General features: G+C 51.7%; 2 protein-coding genes across 4 annotated transcripts; one reads left to right on the forward strand and one right to left on the reverse strand.

Annotated features, from left to right (window-relative positions):
* Positions 1 to 6,904: 6,904 nt before the first annotated feature.
* On the reverse strand, positions 6,905 to 22,539 carry trmt61a (tRNA methyltransferase 61A). Of its 2 annotated transcripts, XR_003976735.1 has the most exons (5): positions 22,306 to 22,539; positions 19,992 to 20,332; positions 13,798 to 14,064; positions 7,627 to 8,038; positions 6,905 to 7,590 (listed from the first exon to the last, which is right to left on the reverse strand). XR_003976735.1 is itself a non-coding variant. In XM_030356085.1 (4 exons), the coding sequence occupies exons 2-4, from the start codon at positions 20,320 to 20,322 to the stop codon at positions 7,740 to 7,742; spliced, it is 897 nt and encodes a 298-aa protein (XP_030211945.1). In that variant the 5' UTR covers positions 20,323 to 20,332; positions 22,306 to 22,539; the 3' UTR covers positions 6,905 to 7,739. The 2 variants fall into 2 exon arrangements, 1 of the variants encoding a protein (XP_030211945.1); XM_030356085.1 differs by having other exon boundaries at positions 6,905 to 8,038.
* ckba (creatine kinase, brain a) lies at positions 21,684 to 26,942 on the forward strand. 2 transcript variants are annotated; one of them, XM_030356083.1, is made up of 8 exons: positions 21,684 to 21,894; positions 24,416 to 24,603; positions 24,720 to 24,874; positions 25,068 to 25,200; positions 25,622 to 25,793; positions 25,874 to 25,997; positions 26,225 to 26,414; positions 26,630 to 26,942. In XM_030356083.1, exons 1-8 carry the CDS (start codon positions 21,884 to 21,886, stop codon positions 26,806 to 26,808), a joined length of 1,152 nt encoding a protein of 383 aa, XP_030211943.1. In that variant the 5' UTR covers positions 21,684 to 21,883; the 3' UTR covers positions 26,809 to 26,942. The 2 variants fall into 2 exon arrangements, with proteins under 2 accessions (XP_030211943.1, XP_030211944.1); XM_030356084.1 differs by lacking the exons at positions 21,684 to 21,894; positions 24,416 to 24,603 and adding exons at positions 23,296 to 23,448; positions 23,787 to 23,988.
* The last annotated feature ends 537 nt before the right edge of the window (positions 26,943 to 27,479 follow it).

Below are 27,479 nucleotides of genomic sequence, written 5' to 3' on the forward strand. Positions count from 1 at the left end.
CAAGGTAGTCGGACCCAGGATGGCTCTCAACTTCTACGGCGTTAACTCTGTTAATCTGACACAGACTCCATCGCATTGTTCCTGAGATCAAGTGCCCGTGGAGAACATTACAATTGTCTTCACTATGAAGGAGGCATGAGTCATGATGATAAACCCACTCAGAAAACTCCAAAGGCGTATTTGGGTCGGGCTCCGCATTCCTTAAAGCACACAACAATCACCGGCTGACCCCCTCCCGTAACCGAGGTCCCATTACCGCGTTCCCGTTACTAGGTCGGTCCTCCTCTAATTGTCTGGGTTCTCCCTAGGGCCTGGAAGTCCGCCATTACAGCCCTTTCTTCAGATCATGTGATCCTGGCAGCCTGTACTGCCAGTATCACCAACACCAGTATCACCAGTACCAGCAACACCAGTACAACCAACACCAGTATGACCTGTACCAGACTGCAGCCGACACAGTCCGCATCCATCCCACTGTTCACACTGATTCTTCCTGGAGAACGGGAAATCCAAGATAGTCCAAGGGGACCGTTGGTAAGGACGGTCTTCCTGACCTCGCCTTTCCAAACGGAAAGATGTTTCTCCTTGTTGGAGAAGCAGAGGCCATACCGCCTGATCAGTAATAAAGACCTCTCTCTCTCTCTCTCTCTCTCTCTCTCTCTCTCCTCCCCCCCCAAGTGGAGAGATTTTGAATCTGCTTGTAAGGGCTGAACAGCATCACACAAGATGGAGATAGCGATAGTTTTAAACACCCAAGTCGGTCGCGGAGAGACTTTGCTCGCTCGGAGAGAGGAAGTGACAACCAGACCGTCAGTCACATCTGTCACCACTTCCTGATCTAGAACTCTGCGCTGCGTTCCTATTGGTTCCTATTGTTGGACACTATTTGAATTAGTTGCTGCTCTATCACTCATTCTGAGCACAAGATAGACTGCCACCATCCCATAATACACAACACAACACACACACACACACACACACACACACACACACACACCAAGATACTGTACAATAAGGTGTGTGTGTACGTGTGCAGCTGCATGTCACTCATTTTATTGTTCCATCCTATAATAACTTTTATGAGCTTCCTTGTTGGCAGGTCAAACCACGTCACGGAGAGTAACCATGGTAACATTAGCTGGATACGTGTGTAGCTGGCTTCCTAGCCTCCTAGGAATTCCTCTGCAGTCTCTTTATGCAGTCATAGGAACCAGGAGGGAACTCTAAACTGACCCGGTTTACCTGCCGCTGCCCCGCCCACTTACCTGGACCAACACACCTGACCCAACACACCTGACCTGACACACCTGGACCAACACACCTGACCTGACCCAACACACCTGACCGGACCCAACACACCTGACCTGACACACCTGGACCAACACACCTGACCTGACCCAACACACCTGACCTTACACACCTGACCAAAAACACCTGACCTGACTTAAAACACCTGACTAAACACACCTGACCTGACCCAACACACCTGACCAAGCACACTTGACCTGACCCAACACACCTGACCTGAACTAACACACATGACCCAACACACCTGACCTGAACAAGCACACCTGACCTGAACTAACACACCTGGACCAAGGAGAAACTCCTCTGATTCTGAACCCATCATACGAGTTGTTCTCGCCTCAATCGTCTCTTTAATAAACCGCAGTCGCCGAATGACTAAATGACCATCAACTATATACTATAAACCTTAATACTGTGAGGCTACATTCTAACCAACCTCACATCCCAACAGGATCCTAAGAGGATTGGAGCCAATTTCAACAGGACCTCATGCTCACTGCAGCCAATCACGGGACCAGGCTGCAGACTGACTGTGATAACCCTCGGCCATGCCCCCTTTCATATCTCACTCCTGGCTGCCCTTGAGAGAACCCCCTGCGGTGTGCTCACATCCCCCCCCCCCCCCCCCCTCTGCCAGACGATAAGCGAGCAGGGGTCACGACCCAGGAAGGTGTACGTGCAGAGCTCCGAGCTCCGAGCCCTGCAGCTCGCTGAGCCCTCGGTAGAGAAGAGGAAGTGTGCCGGTCTGATCTGAGTCATCTGACTTTCGGCCGCACACTCAACGAGCCCTCTGGTCGGGGGAGACCGCGCCGCTCTGTCTTCGGAACGCATGCAACACCGATGATGTCACTTCCTGTCTGCTGCAGAGCGGAGTGAGGCAAAGCAGAAGTAACATTTTGGCAGACATACAGGACTACTCTATCTATAGCTAAAATGATAGCTATATACACTATAACTGCGCGGGACCAGTTATATACTGGTCCAATCCTCGTCTCACCGTATACTGTTATGTAAAGCTACAACTTTTAACAAAAACGACACAATCTCACTTTTACTGCTATCTACCAACACAGACACCTGGACAGGATGCCTGGTTAGCATGCACTGGGCTGACATCGCAGGGCTGGTGGTACTGGTGATACTGTGTTGGTGTACTGGTGATACTGGTGGTGGTGGTACTGGTGATACTGGTGTTGGTGGTACTGGTGATACTGGTGTTGGTGGTACTGGTGACACTGTTGTTGGTGGTACTGGTGATACTGGTGTTGGTGATACTGGTGCTGAGTGACATTCAACGCTCCAGATAAGGAGGCGTTCTGACGTCTGGAGACACACAATGAGCTGCTGTGACCCTGACGGGCACACACACACACACACACACACACGCACACACGCACACATACTTTGATAACAAACACAATGATAACACACACACACAAACCAGTATACACACACATACACAAACACAAATCCCATTAGCATACACACACACACACATTGATAACAAACACAATGATAACACACACACACAAACTAGCATACACAGCCTTTAATTCCGTAACCTTTTCACAATCTACAGACTGCGACATACATTCTGACACACAAGTGTGATAAACAGATAAAAGCGTCACAATGCTGACCCAACTCTACTTCTGGACAATGCAACGCTCTCCCACCGGGGGGGGGCAGACGGCAGAGTTGGCTCTGCAAGGCGACAGCCAGCTCGTTAGGAGGAGCCGGGGATCGAACTAGCGTCCTTTCGGTTAACCAGCAAACCCGCTCTACCTCCTGAGCCACATGCCGCCGAAATCCTTCCTAATCTACCGTTTTCTAATGACCTCTACCTCTGGTTCATGCTGCTGTTGCACACCTGCCCATCAGAACCTACCGGCCCTCACAACCTCCACCGACGGAGGCGGGGGCGACCTGATCCACGGGCCGCCAGGCACCGTGTTCTGCGTCCTCTCGGAGGTCATCCGATCACGTTATCGACGGATATGGACTGGAGGAACCTTCTGGAACAAGCCGGGCCTCCTCATTGGTCCAGAGCCTGACCCGGCAAACACACAGTTTACTGTTTACTGTTAAAAGGGGCGTGGCCCCCGCAGGCTGGGATAACCCCCGGCCCCGCCCCCTTTCATATCTCACTCCAGGGTGCCCTTGAGCGAACCCCCGTGGAACCCCACTGAAGGAACTTTCTAGAACCAACCGCCCTCCTAATTAGTCCAGGGCCTGACCCGACCACGCAGCCAGACGGTTTACTGTTAATGGGCGTGGCTGCTGCTGCCCCGGTGGTGAGCTGTCGCTACTACAGCCCGGAGGCCCCGCCCAGTCGGTTATGTCAGCGGTTTTAGCGAGCAAACAGCCTTACCCTCCCTCCTCTCTGCCTCCCCCTCTCTCTGCCTCCCCCTCTCTCTGCCCCTCCCTCCCTCCCCCTCTCCCCATTCACCTCTTCAATGCGCTGTGTTCACAATATGCGGCGATATGACTCAATATTTGTACGAATATTTCACAATAAAAGCGTAGAAGTGTAGAGAGTGGAGATAAACGGGGTGGGGTGTGTGGTACAGTATGTTGACCTTGGGTGGTTGACCAATCAGGACCAAGCCTTCAGGATGAACTCTTTGACCCCTGAGACATGTAGTATGCAGTGAACTAGATACTCTATAAATATATTTTATACTGCACATGAGACCATATAAAGGCCTTTGATGTTTTGAGCCGGGGTTCCTAACTCTGAGGTGGAGGTAATCCCGTTGACAACGTAATCACGTGCACAGGGTAATCCCGTCCACAGCGTGATCACGTGCCCTGTGTTATGTGCACGTTGGCCGTGTGTGTGTGTGTCAGGTCGCGGCCCGTCCAGGTGTGGTGGGAAATGTTTCTCCGACAGATCGGGGCTCAGAGAGCAGAAGACAAGCTGATTAGCAGCAGGATTAGCCCCAGCTCAGGCTATTCCCGGCCCCCAGCGAGCCAGCTTCGACCCTCTGGAGCTGGGCTGAGGGAGGGCCAGGCCAGCCTGTAGCTCCCCCGGCTCTTTAGCCCTGACCTAGGAGACCCCCACGGGCTGGTCCTGATGACGGTTTACCATCTAGTCATTCAGTAGACGCTGCGGGTAGGGGTTAGACAGTACAGACAGGTCATTAAGGAGCAGGTAGGGGTTAGACAGTACAGACAGGTCATTAACTGGAGCAGGTAGGGGTTAGACGGTACAGAGACAGGTCATTAACTGGAGCAGGGAGGGGTTAGACGGTACAGAGACAGGTCATTAAGGAGCAGGTAGGGGTTAGACATTACAGAGACAGGTCATTAAGGAGCAGGTAGGGGTTAGACAGTACAGACAGGTCATTAAGGAGCAGGTAGAGGTTAGACAGTACAGAGACAGGTCATTATGGAGCAGGTAGGGGTTAGTCAGTACAGAGACAGGTCATTAAGGAGCAGGTAGGGGTTAGACAGTACAGAGACGGGTCATTAAGGAGCAGGTAGGGGCTAGACAGTACAGACAGGTCATTAAGGAGCAGGTAGGGGTTAGACAGTACAGACAGGTCATTAAGGAGCAGGTAGGGGTCAGACAGTACACAGGTCATTAAGGAGCAGGTAGGGGTTAGACAGTACAGAGACAGGTCATTAAGGAGCAGGTAGGGGTTAGACAGTCCAGAGACAGGTCATTAAGGAGCAGGTAGGGGTAAGACAGTACAGAGACAGGTCATTAAGGAGCAGGTAGGGGTTAGACAGTACAGAGACAGGTCATTAAGGAGCAGGTAGGGGTTAGACAGTACACAGGTAGTTAAGGAGCAGGTAGGGGTTAGACAGTACAGAGACAGGTCATTAAGGAGCAGGTAGGGGTCAGACAGTACACAGGTCATTAAGGAGCAGGTAGGGGTTAGACAGTACAGAGACAGGTCATTAAGGAGCAGGTAGGGGTTAGACAGTACAGAGACAGGCCATTAAGGAGCAGGTAGGGGTTAGACAGTACAGAGACGGGTCATTAAGGAGCAGGTAGGGGTTAGACAGTACAGAGACAGGTCATTAAGGAGCAGGTAGGGGTTAGACAGTACAGAGAGGTCATTAAGGAGCAGGTAGGGGTTAGACAGTGAAGAGACAGGTCATTAAGGAGAAGGTAGGGGTTGGACAGTACAGAGACAGGTCATTAAGGAGCAGGCAGGGGATAGAGAGTTAAGACAGGGAGGGAGGCTGTCATACCTTTGCTGCTCTGACCGAGAAAATCCCTGACCTCTCTGGTCCTCGAACAGCCCATAATAATCCAGGGATAATCAGGCCTGAAATACGCCCAAGACGCCATAAATACTGCAACCCAATGAGTGAAGAACCAAACGCAACCGTCACACAACAGACATGCATGACCCAGACTCACAACCCACCACACAACATACTCACAACGCACCACACACAGCAACAACAGACTCACAACGCACCATACACAGCAATAACAGACGCACAACGTACCATACAGAGCAACAACAGACTCACAAACACTCAGAACGTACCACACAACACACTCAAAACGTACCACAGACAGAACTTGCAACACAACACACTCAGGACTTACCACACACAGACGTGCATGACCCAGAACATCAGACTTTAGATATAAAGGTTCATGGTAGAAACCTGAACAAGCTTTCTTCGCAAAACGCGTACAATTCCTAATACATATTGTATTTTACAAAATATTTACACATTAGACGTGTATATGGTGATTTAGGATTTAGGATCAGGTCAGTAACAGGATGCGCTTGACAGAACTTCCTGTGTGACACAGGAATGATCATCCTCAAGAACGCACCACTTCCCCTTTCACAATGGCGACTTCCTTCCATCCTTTATCCCCGTTATGAAATGTAGCGACGGTGCCGACGTTGGGGAAGGCCAGGGGACAGGAGGAGGGCGGCAAGGACAGAAAAGGAGAGGAGAGGAGAGGACCTGAGGGAAGGGGGAGGGAGGATCTTCGTCTGTGAGCTGCGATGCTTTATGCCTTGTTTGGTTGGAGGTGTCAGCGGAGATGAGCCTTACCCGGTCTCAGCGGGCCAGGGCCGGTCTCAGCGGGCCAGGGCCGGTCTCAGCGGGCCAGGGCCGGTCTCAGCGGGCCAGGGCCGGTCTCAGCGGGCCAGGGCCGGTCTCAGCGGGCCAGGGCCGGTCTCAGCGGGCCAGCGCCGGTCTCAGCGGGCCAGCGCCGGTCTCAGCGGGCCAGCGCCGGTCTCAGTGTTTGCCGTTGTTTGGTTTACAACTGTTAACCGGTACCTTCTGCTCCTCCAACTGTAATCCAGCAGTGTTTCCTTGCTCACTGCTAGTCCTATACAATATCGAAAGCAACATTTGTTTTCCCTTTGTAGATTAACGCTGTTGTCAAGTTAAGTATATATTTCAAACCGGTTACATTTAGCTTCTCATTTGATTACATAATATTCTGCAGATAGAGGAAGTTTGGAGCCGTTTGGAAAGATGCAAGGTCTAGCCAATGAGAGGCTCCGGAACTGGGTTGCAGATGGACATCAGCCAATCTGATTCCAGAATTGCCTCCGTGCTTCAACACTTACCTTGACACGTTGTTTGACATCAGGACAAGACAACCGAACACTTTTTCCACACTTTAATACATTTCCCCCAATGTACAAATCCCTTCAACCTCTTATAAAATGAGTCTAGTCTTAAGACATTATAAAAAGCAAACCAAAATGTATCAGCCAGAAGATTCTTGAACTTATTATAATAAAACAACTGACTTGATTCAAGCAACACAGCAGAGTGAGGGGAATCTACTCCTCAAGTGTAAAACAACGTAAATCAAAAGGGCTTTTCTTTGTAAACACTTGCTGACGTTACTCTTCAAAATAAGGGCGTCTGGGAAGCTTCCTCAGACTGGACATTTAGAGGGAACAGAAACTCAGCAGCACACTTTGGTGAAGTTTAGGTACTGCTTTGTTTGTGGTAAAGTTGAGTTAAGGGTTCGTTGTGGCAAGGTTTAGGTAAAGGGTATTAACGTGAGCCCTTATTCACCTAGTGGCCACGTTCAGAACAAAGATGGAGCCAAGATGCCCGCCGGATGGTTAAGGCCCATGAACAGAAGAATTGATTTGAGCAATCTCGACCACTCAAAGACCATCATTGACATTCGATCTTTGTGGTTTCTGGGAAACCATTAAGCTCTTAAGGCAATGCACCATGGGTAACGTTTGATGTATTTTTAGCTGAGGAAACCAGGAAGGTATCGGCTCCTCCCGGTTCAAAATGTCGCCAGAGACGGACCGTCCCGAGCTCGGCCTCGTCCCCGTGGCGACGGACCGTCCCGAGCTCGACCTCGTCCCCGTGACGACGGACCGTCCCGAGCTCGACCTCGTCCCCGTGACGACGACCCGCCGGGGGGAAAACGTTACGGCGGTCCGCTACCCACGATGCACCCCGTGGCTCTGTCAGGTGCGGGGCTTGGTGGCGAAGGTGAGGTAGCCCGTGTGGCCCGCCATGCTCCGCGGGGGGGTGGTGGTCTTGATGGAGAGGGAGGCGTGGGGGGCCGGCGGCGGGGCGGGGGTCTGGGCGGGGTCGGGGGTGCGGTCCGGGCCGAAGTCCGGCAGCGGCAGGCCCACGGTGCGCACGTCGTGCACGCGCAGCAGCACCTCCAGGGTGCTGAGGTCGTGGAAGCCCCGCGCGGCCAGGGCCTCGCACGTCCGCTGCACCTGCTCGATGCAGGGGGAGAACGAGCACAGGCGGCCCCCTGGGGAGAGAGAGAGGGGGGGGGGGGGGGGGGAGAGGGGAAAGGAGCGAGAGGGGGAGAGGGAGAGGGGGGAGAAGGGAGGGAGGGGGGAGAAAGAGGCCGAGAGGGGAAAGGAGAGAGAGGGGGGGGGGAGAGAGAGGGAGGGGGGAGATAGAGGCCGAGAGGGGAAAGGAGAGAGAGGGGGTGGGAGAGAGAGGGAGGGGGGAGATAGAGGCCGAGAGGGGAAAGGAGAGAGAGGGGGGGGGAGAGAGAGAGGGAGGGGGGAGAGAGAGGGAGGGGGGAGATAGAGGCCGAGAGGGGAAAGGAGAGAGAGGGGGGAGGAGGGAGAGGGGGGAGGAGGGAGGGAGAGAGGGAGGGGGGAGGATGAGGCCGAGAGGAGAAAGAGGGAGAGGAGAGGGAGCAAAAGATGGAGGAAAAAGAGAAAGAACACAAATGGCAGAGGGGGGAGAGAGATTGAGGGGTGAGGAAGAGGGACAGAGGGGGAGGACAGAGAGAGACAGAGAGGGGAGAGGCAAAGAGAGAGAGAGCAAAGGATAGAGAAAGAAAGAGAAAGAAAACAGATGACAGAGGGGGAAGAGAGAGACGGAGGGGGTGACAGGAGGGGGTGACAGGGTGAGAGGGGGAGAACAGGGAAGAGGGAAGGGAGAGAAATGTGACCCGTGAGAAAACAAAAAGCGAGACTCGAAGCACTGGGTCGCCATGACAGCCCGACAGAACATCACGGCCCCCCGCGAACCGAGAGGACGTCACAACAACACCATTCCAACCAATCACAGACAGCCATAGCAACAGCCCTCACACACAAGCACAAACTGTAAGGACACAACTGTTACACACACACACAAACACACAGTACAAAGCAGGAACACTAGTCTTTAAACAACAGCCACCCAGGCTTTTGTTTAAAGAGATAAGGAGATGCGTTGGTAACCAGGCAACAAGCTGGTGACCCCGTCTGCCGTGTAAACATCTGGACGCAGCTGGCAGCCGGTCTGCTGAGGCGGAGTCAGGAAGTGAAGAGGAAGTGAAGAGCGTTGGCTGATAACGCTATGAGGGCCTCTTCCTTCCCGTACCAGCCTACTTTACCCCTCCGCGGCCTGCTTTACCAGCCAGTAACCAGCCTGCCTACATGTACTCGCCTGGAAGTGAAGCAACCATAACATGCATGTGTCACGCTTTCATTTCATCCAGGCTTGACTACTGCAATGGTCTTCTCTACGGCACCACCAACAAAGTCCTCAAAAAACTTCAATATGTCCAGAACTCAGCTGCGCGCCTCCTCACTGGTACCCGCTCCAGAGAACACATCACACCTGTCCTCCCTGAACTCCATTGGCTTCCAATTAAACACAGAATCAACTACAAAATCTTACTCATCATCTGCAAGGCCCTCAACAGCCTAGCCCCCCCCTACCTTGCCGACCTCCTCCATCACCACGCCCCCTCCCGATTCCTCAGGTTCATCTCTGCCAACCCGCTACAAGTTCCACGGACTGAGCGACGGACTTGGGGTGATCGGGCCTTCTCAGTTGCTGCCCCCATCCTTTGGAATTCACTCCCCTCCCACATCAAAGTCTCTCCAACCCTCTCTTCTTTCAAATCTGCCCTCAAAACACACCTTTTCACACTAGCCTTCCCCACCTAACTCCCACCTTATTCTTCATGTTTAACCTCCGTTTTTCTTTTATTCCTAGTCTGTTTTACATAGTTTTGATAGGGCAATATGTAAAGCGTCTTAGAGTACCATATTAAGCGCTATATACATTTCAATTATTATTATTATTGTTATTATTATGTGGTTATACAAGGGGGAAGGTCAAAACATTTTGAACGGGTCAACGTGTAGAAAACAGTTGATATGAGGCCAACAGCTGGTAGCTTTGTATTGTGATAATCTAATGACGCAAGGAACTATAGCAAGAGGCTGTGCTAACAAAACTGGAAGCATGCCGACGTAATGATGCTAGCTGTCGTAGCGGGAGGCTTGGCGAACAGCACAACTGGTAGCATGAAAACATCATAATGCTAGCTGTCGTAGCGGGAGCCTGTCCCAACTATACAACCGTTAGCATGCTAAAGTCATGATGCTAGCTGTCGTAGCGGGAGGCTGTGCGAACAGCACAACTGGTAGCATGCTAACGTCATGACGCTAGCTGGGCTTACAACACTAGCTAGTGGATGGTAGTAACAGGGTGAGCTAGCGACGCTCCGGGATTGTGTTGGACCAGAATCAGGTTAGAGGGGGCAGGCCTCGCTAATAGGTGTAGCTTACCCACTTGGCATGGTCACTTTAGATCCACTTAAAACACACACACACACACACACACACACACACACACACACACACACACACACACACACACACACACACACACACACACACACACACACACACACACACACACACACACACACACACACACACACACACACACTAAAGCAGGTAAGCTGGACATGGCTATTTGAGGTAGGCACTAAGATAAACAGAGATTGTTCTATTTTTGGGACGTTGTTTACTAGAAATGAGCCATACATCCCTTTGAATAATTCATGCAAAGAGCTCTTAGGTGCAGTTCATTTTAAAGTGCTGATAGCAATGTATTGCAAGAGCACATCAATGAACTCACTCTTAAAGTAAGTTTTGTAAATAAAGTGTGGTTATATAGCACCTTCCATGGCCAAAAGACTGCTTTACATTATTGTACGACTGTAAAAAAGAAAAAAGAAAAAAAAAGAAACCTTAACTTCAGAGCAGAGAAGGGCTGCTGAACTGCTGTCTACCATTCCTCCCTCCTCGCGGAGGGTTCCCCACTCGGAGGTCTTCCAGACGGCGGTCCAGCCTCCCCGGGGATCCTCTGGACCCTGCTGGCCTAATATGGAGAGCGACCGCGGGGAGGGACCACTCCCTCAGACACCCCCCCACCCGCACGCCCTGCCCTACACCTTAACCAGGTCACTCGGACATGGGTCTGGGTCACATGGTTAGGAGCAAGTGATATGTGAATTTTATGGAAACGTGTTTCGATAAAAACATCGGTTCGGTTTCCCCCTCAACACAGGGGGCAGCCATTTTGAATGATGACACGTCAGCCGACCAATCAGAGGACTCTTGGGGACGGCCGAGCAGCGGTGAGACTGTTGACACGTTTCAAATAGCGGGCGATCCTTTGACAAACTTCTGCTCTCAGCCTTGTGCAAACACAACCGGCTGTTGCCTAGCGACCAAGACTACGGTCCAGGGCAAGGGCTACTGACTAAAGAATCAATCAATCCCCATGGCCAATCAATCAATCCACATGGCTAATCATTCGATCCCCATGGCCAATCGATCAGCGATGGCACCGGCTCTGTAGGAGAGGGTGGACCTGGTGTTTGCTGGTCTTTGGAGAGCTCCAGAGTGTTCTCTCCAGACTGCAGAACACACAAAAGCGCCTTAATGGACTGTGTGTGTTCGAATGTCTGCAAGTGTGTGTGTGTGTATGTGTGTTCGAATGTCTGCAAGTGTGTGTATTCGAATGTCTGTGTGTGTGTTCGTGTGTTCGTGTGTGTGTTCGTGTTCGTGTGTGTGTTCGTGTGTGCGTGTGGTGCATGCCTTTCTCTGGTGGGAGTTCAGAGAGCTAATCATCTAACCACGTTCCCGGCTGGGAGCCAGAAACGAGAGGAATTCTACTGCTGGAGAACATAAGTCTGGGCCAGCGGTCTGCGGCCACGACAGCCCGGTTGCCAAGGGGACATGCATCAACTGGTGGGAGCCGAACGGTTCTTGGTTCGATCCCCAAAGTAGACTATTCTCCTGGTAGGCATCCTAGCGCAAGATGACCCTTAACACCTTCCCACTCATAAGTTGCTTTGTCTGTCCAATAACTCATAGTACATAGTAACTCAATTTACTAACTCGTACTACAAACTCATACTAACCCATTCTACATACTACTAACTCCTACTACTAACTCCTACTACATGGTACTAACTCCTACTACATGGTACTAACTCCTACTACATGGTACTAACTCTAAGCAAAACTGAACCACCCGATCAGGTGACTCAGTGGTCTGCTGATATTCCGACGGAAAAGATTCTGTGTTTAGCTCCGGGAGCATCATAAACACAGAACAGAGAAGAGAAGACACACGCACACACACACACACACACACACACACACACACAAACACACACCTCCTCCTCCTGCTCCATGACCCTGTATGGACATCTACGGCACATATAGCTGGTGTGTGTGTTCGGTGTGTGTTTGTGTGTGTAAGTAGCAGCAGCACCATAAAAGGGAGAGAACAAATAAAGATATATATGTGAGAGAGCGTGAGCGGAAAGATACCGAGAGAGAGGGAGAGAGAGAGGGAGGGAGGGAGAGGGAGAGAGAGAGAGGGGGGGGGGGAGAGAGAGAGAAAGAGAGAGAGGGAGAGGGAGAGGGAGAGAGAGAGAGAGCGAGAGAGAGGGGGGGGGGGGGGAGAGAGAGAAAGAGAGGGGGAGAGATATGGAGAAGGGAGAGGAGGGAGAGAGAAAAGGAGGGATGGAGACAGGAAGAGGTAGAGCGATAGAGGAGGAGAGGAGAGCGGTACTAGAGCGATGAGAGCAGGGACAGAGGGACCAGTGTGCAGTCCATTCCCCTGCCGATCACGGTTCCCTTTGTGTCTGTCTGACTGATGTCCCGAGATGCACGGGGAGGCGGGCCGGGCGGACTGACGTCCCAGGATGCACTGGGAGGGAGCCGGGCTCTCCATGTAAACAGAAAGCCCCTGGGTACAGGACCCAGGGCCCAGCCGGGCCCGGGGACCACAGATGGTCTCGTGTCTCTGCGTGGCTACGGCGTGGAGCCTCTCTGCTCGATCCGAGGCTCCGATCGATGGAAGTGGACCGCCGCCTCGCACACTAATGGAATTCATTCCCAGCACCTCAATTAAAAGTCGTTTGTCTATGCCTAGAGGCTGAAGACTATACATATTTAAACAGCGGTAGAACCCCGCTGTAGCGAACACCGATCACACGCCGGCCTACTGCCTTGTTTTTAAAATCAGCTCCCTGATCTTACGAAGCGTCATTCGAGCATTCTGCCCCCTTGGGTCAGGCTTGACCAATGAGCTTGGAGCAGTGAACCCCACGACCCCTAGAAGGGTAGAGATCTAAATCCCCAGCTGTGTTCTCAGACGGACACACCAGGACACAGCCAGGGCTACCTTTAAGAGGGCCAAGGGGTCGTTGTCGTGAGAGGTCGTTGTCATGAGGGGGCCCGCGGCAACGACCCCTCGGTGCCAGGTCACGTACCGACCTGCCCAGACCTGCCCTCTTCTTCTTCTTCTCTTCCTTCCTCCCCCCCCCCCCCCCCCCCCCCCCCCCCCTTCCGCATGGAGGGCAGGTAACCATGGAAACACATCACGCGCTATTGTTTCTGCATCCTAGTGTGACGCATTGAGACAGGCCAAGGTTATTATGGGATAGCACAAGTCTATGTGTGCGTGTCCAGTCATTTTGTCCATCATGCCTGGATGAGTCACAAGCCCCACACACACACACACACAAACACACACACATACAGTCCATCAACACTCCCATTGCGATCCATACGTGTGAGTGTTCTGTTGGGAGTGTTCTGCTGGCCTACCAGGGTGTTTTCTCCATGAACCTTTATCTCCAGCACCATGACTATCGAGGTTACATTGGGTCTGGGATCAGATTCCTGAGCACCCGGGTTCGGAGGACGGCTCGTCGTAACGAACGTGAAAGCGCTGCGATCATGGTCCTACCGTGTCTCTTCATGGCGCTGTGGGCGTGGCCCACGGCCTCCCAGGGGTTGGGGATGTCCAGGAAGACGGCGTCGGCCACGCCCGCCACGCCGAAGCCGTCCAGGCACACGTCCTGGTTGCGCACGGAGACCAGGTGGGCCACGCGGTGCTCCCGGAACTCCTGCTCCACCTCCAGCGCCCGCTGCTTGTGGAACTCCACCGTGTGGAGGTGGCCAGTGGGCGCGATGGTGCGCAGGATGGCGTGGGACAGAGACCCACTTCCTGTTCCTGTCGGTGGGGGGGGGACAATACAGAGGCTTGATGAGGAAACCCTTCTTCAACGAGGAAGACCGCCTTGGAGGGTGAGACTCAAACTCGCTCGAGGCTGCGGGCATTGGGACTCGAACCAAGAACTTTACACTTGTGAGTGAGACAGCGCTAACCTCTACACTACCATGCCGACAACGTAATGATAAAACTATCAGCAATTATTTCATGAAGTTTTTGATGAAGGATTGAGGAAGATTAGGTCAGGCTAGGATCTAGGGGGGGGACGCAATGCATCATGGGAAAAGAGGCATCTGGATAAGCCGTTAGTAAGGTTGGTCCCACCATGGTGGTGAGGAAGAGCCTCAGAAAGGACCTGAAAGCGAGCGCACACTAGCCAAACACTAGCTAAGCCGCTAGTACACATCACATCCATCTACTCCAGTACGACTGATGAGCTGGCCTAGAGCCAAAGTTTTACATTTAGGGCATTTTAGCAGACGCTTTTATCCAAAGCAACTTACATCGTTTAATACACACATTGACACACCGACGGCAGAGTCAACCATGCAAGGCGACAGCCAGCTCGTCAGGAGCAGTTAGGGTTAAGTGTCTAGCTCAGGGACACATCGACACTCAGCTAGGAGGAGCTGGGGATTGAACGGGCAACCTTTAAGTTACAAGACAACTGCTCTGCCTCCTGAGCTAAGCCGACCCAAAGTTAATGCTTAAGCCACAACAAGAGAGTGAGTGAGTGTGTGTCAGTGAGAGTGAGACAGAGCATCGTTGTTCCTGTAAACAGGTGATCGCAATCAGTTTCCATGGCGATCAACCTTTTATCATACCCAGTGAGTTGGTTCAACAAAGAACCGTTGTTCTCATTGTCCAAGCATCCCTCAGCTGATGACCCACTACAATTACAACCCCCACCAATACACAATGAAATCCTGACAGTCTGCCAGGGTCCCTTTAATGGAAGTCCCTCCACTCGACCGTTGAGGAGGTCAGGGCCACACGGACTGAACCACATCACGGGTACACGACACCGCTATCAGACTGCCACTATCTGGAGCGTGTTTATCACAGCGTCTAAAGCCGTGCGGAGCAGTGAGGGCAAAGCTGAGCTGATGTCCCGTTGACGTGACGCCCGTGCGCCATGTGACTCCGCAGTACAGACAAAACTCTGCGGAACCAACCTTGAGTACTTTCATATTTGGTACAGAGATAGGTCATTAAGGAGCAGGTAGGGGATAGATGATACAGAGACTGGTCATTAAGGAGCAGGTAGGGGATAGATGATACAGAGACAGGTAGTTAAGGAGCAGGTACGGGTAAGATTATACAGAAACATGTCATTAAGGAGCAGGGAGGGGATAGTCAGTACAGAGGCAGAAGTAGCCAGGATCAAATAAGACCTTGAAACGATCATGTTAGGTGACGGAAAGTCAAGTGGGGCTAACAGGTTGAGAGATGGTCACATTCTGAATACAGGGTTAGTGTGGTAATGGTCAGGGTGGAATCTGGGAAGACGCATCATGGCCAAATAAAAGTTGCACTAAGTTGCTTGTTTGCGTGCACACGCATGTATGCATGCACGGGTGCGTGGTGCATGCATGCACGACACAGAAGTTGCTAGTTATGCAAAGCTCCCAGTTTCTCCAGTCCAGCCCAAGCCTCAACACAGTGTGCTCGTGTGTACTGTAAAAACTTCCACCAGAACTTAATCTGGTGTTTATTACCATCTCCAACCGCACTGCTCAACAGCAGTCTCCCAGCCCCGTCAACCAATAACGCGCAGCCATGTAGCGACAGCCCTGTCATGTGACCCTGGAGTGTGTGGCTGGGATCTAGTACATCTTGTCTCTATGCCCCCGCCGCCCCCGCTCTCGCTAAAGTTGCGTCATCCCCGCCCTTGTTCTCGTGGCAACAATGGACCCCAATGTTTACAACACATGACCACCGACAGGGAGACGGAGAGAACGGCGGAATGGGTCGGCTTGTGGACAAAGGGAGCCCCCTCGGCCCTTCTGAGGTGATAATTGATATCCTGGTTATGAATTTCCTGAGAATCTGGGACACTCGCATTAGCGCCGGTTACCGTGGAGACGGCAGCAGGGTGTAACTGGGACTGGGCGGCAACGCAGTGTCTAACCTCGGTCAGCATGTTGATGGGACAGATTAGAGCACCAGAGAGTTTAACCCCTGAAAGGTGATGTTAGCGGGGGGGGGGGGGGGCGGGCAGCCCTGGTGGGGGCTAGGGACAGCTAGTACCAGCTAGGGTTCCAGCTAGATAGCGATAGCATCAGCAAGGGGCCAAAGAAGAAGTTTAGAACTCTTAACTTGTGGCTTGCAGGAGAACACAGCGTTGTAAAGCGGACACACTAACGCTCTACGTTTATGACTATGAACCCTCTCAACCGCAGCCGTCATATCAGTATCCAAAGGTTCCTTTGTTTCCTCTTCCAGACGTCTGTCTTTTCCTTGCTCTCCAGGCCTCGCCCCTCCCCCCCCCCCCCCCCCAAGCACAGCCCCGAGCAGGAGAGTCAGGGGCCGCTTCTGAGGAAGTCCCGTCTCCTGGTAGCCACCGTCCTGAGGGTGGATTCGGTACTCGGTGGCAGGATTGACAGGTGTACCAATAAAAACCAAATCCTCCTCCAATAGTTTGTCACGAACGCGTCGATGCAGCTCTGTGGAGTCAAATGGTTCCAGACATCATCGCCACGGGGAAAGATAACCGCACTCTATGCAAAAGATGGCAGGTGGCGAAACAACGTGCTCCTTGTCCCCCGGACCGAGGCCAGAACATGAAGGGCTGCTGGTGATGAGAACCGGACTCACAACCTTGAGACCTGCAGCAGAACGCTACCTTTCATGTCCCACATACCCAGAGTCACTGGGACAGCCCGGGGCCCGCACTAATAGTGGATCAGACTATTTTTAGCCATCAATGCTGCTTCTATCATAAACCCCTAGTTTAGATTCTACATGAAGACATGCGGTTCTCATGTAAATTGACTATTTTTAAAGCTGCCTGCCTCATTGCATCATGGGACATCTCCCAAGGACAAAGGAGGTAGTTCCTTCTGACTTTGCGCCCACATCCTAATGTCCTCTGAGGAGGGTCCCATCTAGCCACACATCTCCAATACACACCTCACCAACGCTACAAGGAGTACGGTGTCGGAAGCCGTACCAAAGGGTTCCGGGTCCAATGGCCAATGTACGTGGCCCAACTCGGAGAGAAGGATGACCCCTGCCCCTTCATGACATGTAACTGGATTCCCGAGAAGTCTCTTTGGATAAAAAATGGCTCCTAAATGACTCAATAGAAGATAAATCAATAGACTATGAGCCTTATAAAAACACACCTTTCACGTCGAGAGCTCCTGGTCTCCAAGGTGACTCCCTAGTCCACACAGGGCGTGTCAACAGAGTCAACATCCCTATCGGCCACAATCGCAGTGCGGCTCCACGTCCCCCCCTGTCAAAGTGACCCCCCCCTCACTGAAGGACATGACATTCTTGAGTGCGCACGTGCGTGTGTGTGTGCGTGCGCGTGTGCGTGCTGAACGCTACGAGGCGGGAGAACCTTCTGATGGCCTCAACCAGGCTATAAAGACAAACAAATCAGGGCACTTCCATTCTCCATGACGGACGCTGGCGCTCAGTAGCCAGCCTGCTCACTCCTAAAAGAGGCCATTGTTCTTTGTGCTCCGTGTTGTGTGCAGTGGCCCCCTGGTCAGCACATGAGGCTGCAGCATGAGGCTGATGAGGCGTTGGGAGCCCTGGTGTCGGACCATCAGGAGTCGGACCCTATCACGCACACCCCTTCTCCACCAACGCCGTTCCATCGCCGGTTTCGGAGCCAGTGCCAATCCCGAACCAGTTTCTTTGCTTCTCCACGTAAATAAGCCTGGCACCGAGCCGGACAAACAGGTTCCAACTCAGCAACGGCAAACACCAGAAACAAGAACCAGTGACGTCTAGCACTGGGTTAGCGTAGTTTTAACACGATCATTAAAAAAGTTTTAACGTCCTGACGCATATTTTTTTATTTTGAATATCAAGAAACAAGAACCAGTGACGGCTAGCCCTTGGTTGGCGTAATTCAACTCACAAGAGCCATGATTCATTTTAACTTCCTGACACGTTGCTAGGGCAACGGGGTCGTATGCTCTGACGCATTGAAGTGGCTCTACTCTAGCCCTAAAGTCTGTGGAGAATCAAGCAGGCTCTTGGGAAGTTGGCGTGTAGAACCAACACAACCAGCACCAGCACTGGGTTTGCGTTGGTGGGAAGGGGGTAGGAGAAGACCTCAGGAGAGCGGCTGGCTGGGAGGCTGAACAGACGACACAACGATACACGCAAACGTACAGACACCCACACACACATTTGGGTCTGCATTAATGCCAGAGGCATGAAGCATGATGCAGGCGACGGTTTCCCATTAGAGAGAGAGAGAAGGGGGTGTGTGGCTGACTAGGCACATTTCTTAGCAGACTAATAAAATGGACGGTGCTCGATCAATACAGTGACAGGCTGATAGGGAGACACCACTGCAGTATAACCATGATCTAGTACTGCTGCAACACACACACACACACACACACACACACACACACACACACACACACACACACACACACACACACACACACACACACACACACACACACACACACACACACACACACACACACACACACACACACGATATGTATGCCGGGACACAGATGATATTTTACTTGCGACTGAAATGCTTTGGAAAGGAAAGGCGTCTCTTAAGGTCTTATGTAGATGCTCTGCCTATCGAGTTTGGTGCAATGCGCACAGGTTCCTCGTGGGACACCAAGACTACAGGCAGACGGCATTCGCTGGGCTGTCCCATGCGGGATGAACAACACAGAAAGATCTAACATTTTCACACCTAAAATGTGGTCACAGGCCTGAAGAAACTTGGTAGCGAGTGTTCCTTTGAAATAAAAGGTGTGGTTCTGTGAATAAGGTGCGGTTCTCTGAATAAGGTGTGGCACTCTGAATATGGTGTGGCTCTCTGAATATGGTGTGGCTCTCTGAATATGGTGTGGCTCTCTGAATATGGTGTGGCTCTCTGAATATGGTGTGGCTCTCTGAATATGGTGTGGCTCTCTGAATATGGTGTGGCTCTCTGAATATGGTGTGGTTCTGTGAATAAGGTGCGGTTCTGTGAATAAGGTGCGGTTCTGTGAATAAGGTGTGGTTCTCTGAATAAGGTGTGGCTCTCCGAGTAAAAGGTGTGGTTCTCTAAAATAAAGGTGTGGCTCTCTAAATAAAAGGTGTGGTTCTCTAAATAAAAGGTGTGGTTCTGTGAATAAGGCGTGGTTCTGTGAATAAGGTGTGGTTCTCTAAATAAGGCGTGTGTGACGGCTCCCTGGCCTTCGTTTGTCCTAATGCCTTAGTTTGTCCTAATACCTGTGTTGTTCTTGCTTTAATCAGGGGTGTGGGCGTGGCTGATTAGGCTGATTGGGCGCCAGGGCACGGGCGCCCTGCATTCGCTAAAAGATCCTCTGCTCTGCCCACCGGGGGGGGCACTGACGGAGAACTGACGGCTAGTTCGTCCTCTGCCTTTGTTGGAAGGCGGACGGCTACCGTAGCTCATTTTGTTTGGTGGTGCTCGTATTGTCTGTTTTGATTTGGCGCAGACGTTTTGCGCAATTGTGGTTTTTCTTAATCATTTGTTCTGGGACTACGAAATAAACCATTGTTTGTTCATGGTGAACCCTACTCTAGACCGCTCATTTGTGTCGCATCCTTTCGGGCTGCGACAGTATGGTTCTTTAAATAAAAGGTGTGGTTCTGTGAATAAGGTGTGGTTCCCTTAATAAAAAGGTGTGGTTCCCTTAATAAAAGGTGTGGTTCTCTAAATAAAAAGGTGTGGTTCTGCGGGTGTGGTTCCGCGGGGTCCTCACCTGACTCGCAGACCACCGCTCCGGGCTTGAGCTCCAGCATCATGGTGATGGTGGCGATGTCGGTGGTGTAGAGGATCTGGGTGCGGTGGGGCAGGTTCACCGTCCACAGCTCCGGCGTGGGGTGCAGCACCAGCACCCATCCGCCCTTGCTGCACGTGACCTTTGACCCGTAGCGCTTGCCTATCAGGTCGGAGGAGTGGCGTATGGCGCCGTAGCGCGTCTGGGTCTGGCCGTTCTTCTGCACCTTGACCGCCATCATGGACTCGTGTCCCAGGTAGACGATGGCCACGTCCCCCTCCTGGACCGTCTCGGAGTACTCCACGAAGCTCATGACGTCTCCTCTGGAGACCAGAACCACAAGACCACCGTCAGACTAGCGCTGAACGATGAACGAATTCAAACTGACGTCGCAATGTTGGAGAACGCGATTTGCAAATCGCAAAAGGCTGTACATTAAATTGTGTACATCAATATATCAATTCATGCATCAATTCATCTCAACACATTGGCCTGGCCTAAAGGAAGGAAGAGTCTATATGTTGACTGCTTCCAATGTTGTGTTGGTCATACTATAGAATGATTTATTGCTTGGGCCTAAAAAAAAAATTTGTTTGGTTCCGGTTTCCGACCGACCATGTCAATTTATGTGCGACCCAAATTATTTTATGAGCTTTATATAAAAAAAAAAATATTTTTTTTTTTTTGATGCAAACTATAATTACGTTTTGGTACAGCACCTCTTCATTCTGTACAAGGATGAGCGAATTTTCTCGTTTTTAAATGAAAACAACCTACCTATCATTCGCTGCCGCTGGAAAAAAATAATAATAATAAATTCTCTACCTACCCATGACCTCAACTGACAACCAACAGGAACCAAACTTTTTTTTTTAGGCCTCGTTTAGTGAATAATACAAAACAAAAGGATTGTTGAAACGAAAAATCGTACACTAAATCGCAATATTGGTTGAAATAATCGCAATTCGATTATTTCTCCAAATTGTTCAGACACACTTCACCTCACATGCCGTACCCCCTCCATGAGCATTATCCTGTTTGACATGCATGTCAAACAGGGCAGGGTCATCTAATATCAGCGATGGTGTTAGAACATCAGCCCAAAGGTACTTGGTCATTCTACCAGTAGGCATCCTTTAGAAAGATGCCCTTACCCCTACCTGCTCCATAATGAGCCGTCTCTGTACTGCCTAACCCCTACCTGCACCTAAATTACCTGTCGCCATATTCACTGTCTAACCCCTACTTGGACCTTAATGACCGGACTCTGTATTTACTGTCCAACCCCTACCTGCTGCTTAATGACCTGTATCTGTATTCACTGTCTAACCCCTGCCTGCTCCTAAACGACTTGTCTACACTGATGGGTCGTTTGGGTTAGGGCATCTGCTGAACGATAACATATTAAACCACACTTTAATTTCTCGTGTGAGGGGAATGCAGATGTTACACAGCAGCACATTCAACAAAGAAAGAAAGAAAGAAACGGACGCATCTGGTTGCCCCTGGCAACCAGATGCGAGGATCTCGTCCAGTGGTTAACCCTGGCAACCACTGGACGAGATCCTCCCCGCGGGCTTTGGAGACCGTTACCCCAACATCGCGTGAAACGAGGACAGCCGTTACTTCTGTTGATTTTCAAACTGGTCGTTCAGTTGGTGTTCAAACTGGTCGTTCAGTTGGTGTTCAAACTGGTCGTTCAGTTGGTGTTCAAACTGGTCGTTCAGTTGTTTTTTTAAACTGGTGGTTTAAACTAGTTCAGTTGATGTTTAAACTGGTAGCTCAGTTGAAGTATTCCCACCAGAGGAGCAGCAAACGGTTTGTCAGTCGACTCCTACCAAACCAAACCCACCGTCTTTCACACGGCAGAAGACATGGACGAACTGTAAGTTTATGCAAGATAAGTTAATAAGTTAAGCTTTAGAGATTTTTAAATGTGAAACGTCGTGTCAGTTATCATCCGCCAGTGAACTTTAGTTTGTGCCGGCTAACGTCAGAGAAGCCGTTGTTAGCATCGTGCTAACGATGCCACTGTCCCCCAGGTCTGAACCCCGGGGACTACGAGTCGTTTTAACCAGAGAACATGAGGCAAGGTCGGGTTGCAAAGGCTCTACGGGGCTAGGTTCACATGAGTCGTTATAAACGTTAAATAAAAGCCAAAACCGCGACCGGAAAGACGTTGGTTTCGCCGGTACCTCCGCTAGCCTCCGCTAGCCGTTGGTCCACCGCTAGTATAACCCCAGCAGACCGAAAGACAGAGAGACCGACAGGGGTGAAGGGTCAGGATGTCACCTACCTCCTGGGGGTGCGGTTCACCTGGCCAACCGATGAGAGGTGTAGTTAAACGAAGGTGTCGGTGTTTTGGTTGAGAGCCGCCGGTTCTCCGGGTCCACACGTGGGTTTGTTTTCAGAGCAGCCGAGGAGGAGGAGGAGGAAGCGGCGGCGCGGATTCGCAGATCTCCGCCTCCCGCCGGCGCTCCGCCTACGTGCGTGTCGCTGAGCGCATGGTTTGTAGATCTGCGGTGATCCTCGGCGAGGTCTGTCGCGTTACGATGACGTAGATGGGTGCTCGATAAAGTAGTGGTTTGGGAGAAATGGCATGTGGGAATGATCTCTCTAGCTGTCATGATGCTTCTTAGTTTTTTAGGCAGATTCTCGTTTCCTCTATGAGCAACTATCACTTCTTCGGGATTAGTCTTCCAATTAGATTATGCGCTGTTACATATTTCAACGGGTTTTCATTGGTTGCAGTGCTAACTAGTAATATGTAATTAGTTGAATAATAATAATAATAATAATAATAATAATAAATTAAATTGATATAGCGGCTAATATGGTACTCTGAGACGCTTTACATATTGCCTTACTGAATGCTGAATGCATGATAAATGATTATTACTATGAATGTCAACCTGATAGCCCTTCTCTGATCGCAGTGCACAGCGATGATATATGTCGGAAATTCATAGTAATAATCATCTATCAGTCTTCTTGCAAAGTGTGTTTCCATGACGCCATGCAACTCGTTGGATTATGAAGTATATTCCCTGATATCTACACTACTCCTCGCTCGGTTGGGTGTACTTTACTAAATGAGAAGGACGCATAGCTACTGAAATGCACACTGCTATAAAAACATTCGCATTGCCATAAGAAGCCCACTCGGCATTTACAGTTTATGGACAATCCCATTTAACATCCAGAGGGTTTGAGTTATGCGCCTCAGTCCAGATGAACTGAAAGGAAGAAATCGGATAGCGTCCAATAGAGAAAGTGGAGCCTGAGCGCTGACCAATGAGGAGCCAGCAGCTCCGCTATAAGACGGCCCGGGCTTGGTCGTGCCCGCGAAGAACGCTCAGTCTGTCTATTGGAAAGGGTTTGCGTCTCGGCCGGAACAATAGGGATCTTCGTTTCTTCCCCTAGTAGTAGTAGTACACAGGTAGGACCGCTCTCTCTGTTCCCTCTAACGCGTCTTTGATTCAACTCATTCTGTTCATTATTATCACATGCACCGCTTCATCTTAGGCGGACAGATGTGGACTAATAGTATATGCATTGTCTTAATAATACGTTGATATATAGTTGTATGATGATTTCGTGATGATTTTCGTGACAAAAATAATTTCCCCCTGGGATTATTAAAGTATTAATCAATTTAACGATTTAGACGTGTAATGTGTAACCTGTGCACCGGTCCGCGGCGCCGGTGCAGGGAGTCTCCGCGTCCTCTCACGTCTCGCTCACTCGTGTGGTTTCTCCCCCGCGCCGCGCGTGCAGGGATCAGCCATGCCTTTCGGAAACACTCACAACGAGATGAAGCTGAAATACGCCTCCGCCAAGGAGTACCCCGACCTCACCAAACACAACAACCACATGGCCAAGATCCTCACCCCGGCCATCTACGAGCTGCTGAGGAAGAGGCAGACCCCCAGTGGATTTACCCTGGATGACGTCATCCAGACCGGGATTGATAACCCAGGTAAAAGAAAATAAAGAAACCTCAAGCCGCGTTTGCGCCGAGCCGCCGCCTGCTGCGCGTCGTTCGGTGTCCACGCTAGACCAGGATCTAGACTAGCGGAGGGGGTATTACCGGGGGGCTTCTAAGCGGGATGGAGCCGCCATTTGCAACGCGACCTTGCCCGTGTGTAAACATTAAACAAAAAGATGGATGAATGAAGACCGAATTGCCTACTTGGCTTTGACGTCATGATGTGATGACCGGTAGTGGTCTATATTCAAATAAAGCGCCGCCATGAATCATGATGCTGCCGAGGCAGGTGCAGCTGAGACGGTGCCTGTAGTAAGTGTGCCTGTAGTAAGCCTGTAGTGGGGGTGCCTGTAGTGAGGGTGCTGTAGTAAACGTGCCTGTATTGAGGGAGCGTGTAGTGAGCCTGCTGTGTGTCTAGCTCTAAGGCCATGGCCCAGATAAACGTCAGGCGGCTGTCAGCGGAGGACGAGTACCCTGACCTGACCGGCCACAACCACCACATGGCGTCGGCCATGACCCTTGACATCTACAAGCAGCTGAGGCAGAGGGCCACACCCAACGGCTTCACCATAGATGATGTCATTCAGACAGGGGTGGACAATCCCGGTACTGTAACCTAGACGACAAGACCTTAACCAGGGACCAGAACTAGGGAGGCCAGGGCTGTGTGTGGACGCCATGTGTTTTTAACGTGCGTGTGTGTGTTTACCGGGGGCGTCCAGGCCACCCCTTCATCATGACTGTGGGCTGCGTGGCCGGAGACGAGGAGACCTACGAGGTGTTCAAAGAGCTGCTGGACCCCGTGATCCAGGACCGCCACGGCGGGTACAAGCCCACAGACAAGCACAAGACCGACCTGGACCCCGCCCACCTCAAGGTAGCTCCGCCCCCTCGCCACACCCACCACCGCTAGTGCTTTGTTTGGAGCGTAGCGGTGTGCATGCAGTCGATGTATAGTGGATATTTTTGGGCCTCTTCAGATGGGACTGAAGTCTGTTTTGGATGTAAAAGAAAATCCCGGATAGTCTTGGCTGCCATGAGCCGTACCTGACGCTGTCCCCTCTCCCCAGGGGGGAGACGACCTGGACCCCAACTACGTCCTGAGCTCCAGGGTGCGCACCGGGAGGAGCGTCCGCGGCTTCTGCCTGCCGCCCCACTGCAGCCGCGGGGAGCGCCGCGCCGTGGAGACCCTCTCCATAGAAGGTAGGGCCCGCCTGCAGCGAAGCACGAGTGCTGTTGGTTCGATGCCCGGAGCTCATAGAAATAATGGGCAGAGAGCCCCCTCTAGAGGCGGCAGCCGGCAGAACACCTGCTCCACATTTCTGTCCTCCCCTGGAGACGTGGACCAGTTCCCTCCATAGCTGTCCTTCAGAAGGTTCTCTTCACCTCTGGTCCCAGACGGTGGTAGGTCGTGTTCTCTTCACCTCTGGTCCCAGACGGTGGTAGGTCGTGTTCTCTTCACCTCTGGTCCCAGACGGTGGTAGGTCTTGTTCTCTTCACCTCTGGTCCCAGACGGTGGTAGGTCGTGTTCTCTTCACCTCTGGTCCCAGACGGTGGTAGGTCGTGTTCTCTTCACCTCTGGTCCCAGACGGTGGTAGGTCACGTGTTCTCCTGTGTTCCCCAGCTCTGGACACTCTGTCTGGGGACCTGAAGGGGAAGTACTACGCCCTGAAGAACATGTCCGACGCAGAGCAGCAGCAGCTCATCGACGACCACTTCCTGTTTGACAAGCCCGTCTCCCCCCTGCTGCTGGCGTCCGGTATGGCCCGCGACTGGCCCGACGGCCGCGGCATCTGGTGAGTAGAGGTTCTGCGGGGGCCCGGGGCCGGTCCTGGGTTTCCCCCCGGCCGTGTTAACGGGGCTCTGTGTGTCGCAGGCACAACGTGAACAAGACGTTCCTGGTGTGGGTCAACGAGGAGGACCACCTCCGGGTGATCTCCATGCAGCAGGGAGGCAACATGAAGGAGGTGTTCAACCGCTTCTGCACCGGCCTCACCAAGGTGAGTCCTCCTAGATCACCGTGGAGACCACCTGATGTAGTCGATCACCGTGGAGACAACCTGATGTAGTCGATCACCGTGGAGACCACCTGATGTATTAGATCACCGTGGAGACCCCCTAGAGCAGTCGATCACCGTGGAGACCACCCGATGTATTAGATCACCGTGGAGACCACCTAGAGCAGTCGATCCCATGAGCCCAGACTCACCGCTGTTTGTCCCCGCAGATCGAGAAACTGTTCAAGGAGAGGAAACACGAGTTCATGTGGAACGAGCACCTGGGCTACGTGCTCACCTGCCCCTCCAACCTGGGCACCGGGCTGCGCGCCGGGGTCCACGTCAAGCTGCCCAACCTCAGCAAGAACGCCAAGTTTGAGGAGATCCTCAAGAAGCTGCGGCTCCAGAAGCGTGGAACAGGTACCCCCCCTAACCCTAACCCCGTCTGGGCTCTGTAGGATGGGCCTAGTGTGAGGTCTTTGGTCCAATCCCCCTACACCCCTTGGCCCAAACCCTTGGCCCTACCCCTAGGGCCAAGGGTTTGGGCCAAGGAGTGTAGTGGGATCCAGCCTTAGCCTTCCCAGAAGGCCTTGCGGTGTCGGATGGCCGTGTGACCGGTGTCTCTCGTCTCTCAGGGGGCGTGGACACGGCGGCCGTGGGCGGGACCTTTGACATCTCCAACGCGGACCGCCTGGGCTTCTCCGAGGTGGAGCTGGTGCAGATGGTGGTGGACGGAGTCAAGCTGCTGGTGGAGATGGAGAAGAAGCTGGAGAAGGGCCAGCCCATCGACGCCATGATCCCCGCCCAGAAGTAACCTCCTCCTGCTGGTTCCTGCCCCCCTGGCCTGACGTATTGACACCCCCGTTCTGGAATGTTCCCCCTATTTAAAAACTTCAATGTTTTGTTGAAGCTGGCGCTGAACATGAAATAAAGTTGTTCTGAACCAAACCGTGTCTTAATTAAATGTGTGGAGGTTTAACGAGCCTGATCTACATAATGACTCTTCACAAAGCATCTTTCACTGTAGGCCTATGTTGTTGTTTTTTAAACCTTTAAGGAAGGGTACTAAATTGATTAGAAACAATATATTTGGTTGTTCAGACCAGTTTGTTTCTATAAATTTGCGGGATGGATTTCCGGTATGAATGATTTTTTTATAATTTATTTTAAGTGATGGACTGACTGATGGACAGACAGGTGTGTGCCTGAGGTGCTGCGGCGCTCTCCAAGGTGCTGACCTGTTCATTTGTTTAGTTTTTTTGTTATATGCAAATTGTCAGGAGACAAAGTGACAATCATGCTGTGATACTTCGTAAATGTATCTTGATTTCTAGTACGTGCAGGCCTAACCTGCGGTTGCCGGTGAAATACGCTTCTGGTGTTCAGCGCCTGGTTACCGGGGAATCCCGTAGCAACACAGGGATTGTACAAATTTAGTCCATAATCCTTTTCAAACAAGTCATAGCCTGAAGTTTGTCGCCCCCT

Source organism: Gadus morhua, chromosome 5 (genome assembly GCF_902167405.1).
Source record: "Gadus morhua chromosome 5, gadMor3.0, whole genome shotgun sequence".
NCBI classification, from domain to species: Eukaryota; Metazoa; Chordata; class Actinopteri; order Gadiformes; family Gadidae; genus Gadus; species Gadus morhua.

Excerpts from the sequence above, each read along its gene's own strand:
- ckba (XM_030356083.1), top strand. Across the intron at positions 25,201-25,621 it reads GGAGACCCTCTCCATAGAAG|CTCTGGACACTCTGTCTGGG; the intron begins GTAGGGCCCGCC and ends TGTGTTCCCCAG. Across the intron at positions 25,794-25,873 it reads CCCGACGGCCGCGGCATCTG|GCACAACGTGAACAAGACGT; the intron begins GTGAGTAGAGGT and ends TGTGTGTCGCAG.
- trmt61a (XM_030356085.1), bottom strand. The coding sequence starts at position 20,322 with ATGAGCTTCGTGGAGTACTCCGAGACGGTCCAGGAGGGGGACGTGGCC. Across the intron at positions 14,065-19,991 it reads AGCGGTGGTCTGCGAGTCAG|GAACAGGAAGTGGGTCTCTG; the intron begins GTGAGGACCCCG and ends CCCCACCGACAG. Across the intron at positions 8,039-13,797 it reads CAGCGCCATGAAGAGACACG|GGGGCCGCCTGTGCTCGTTC; the intron begins GTAGGACCATGA and ends CTCTCTCCCCAG.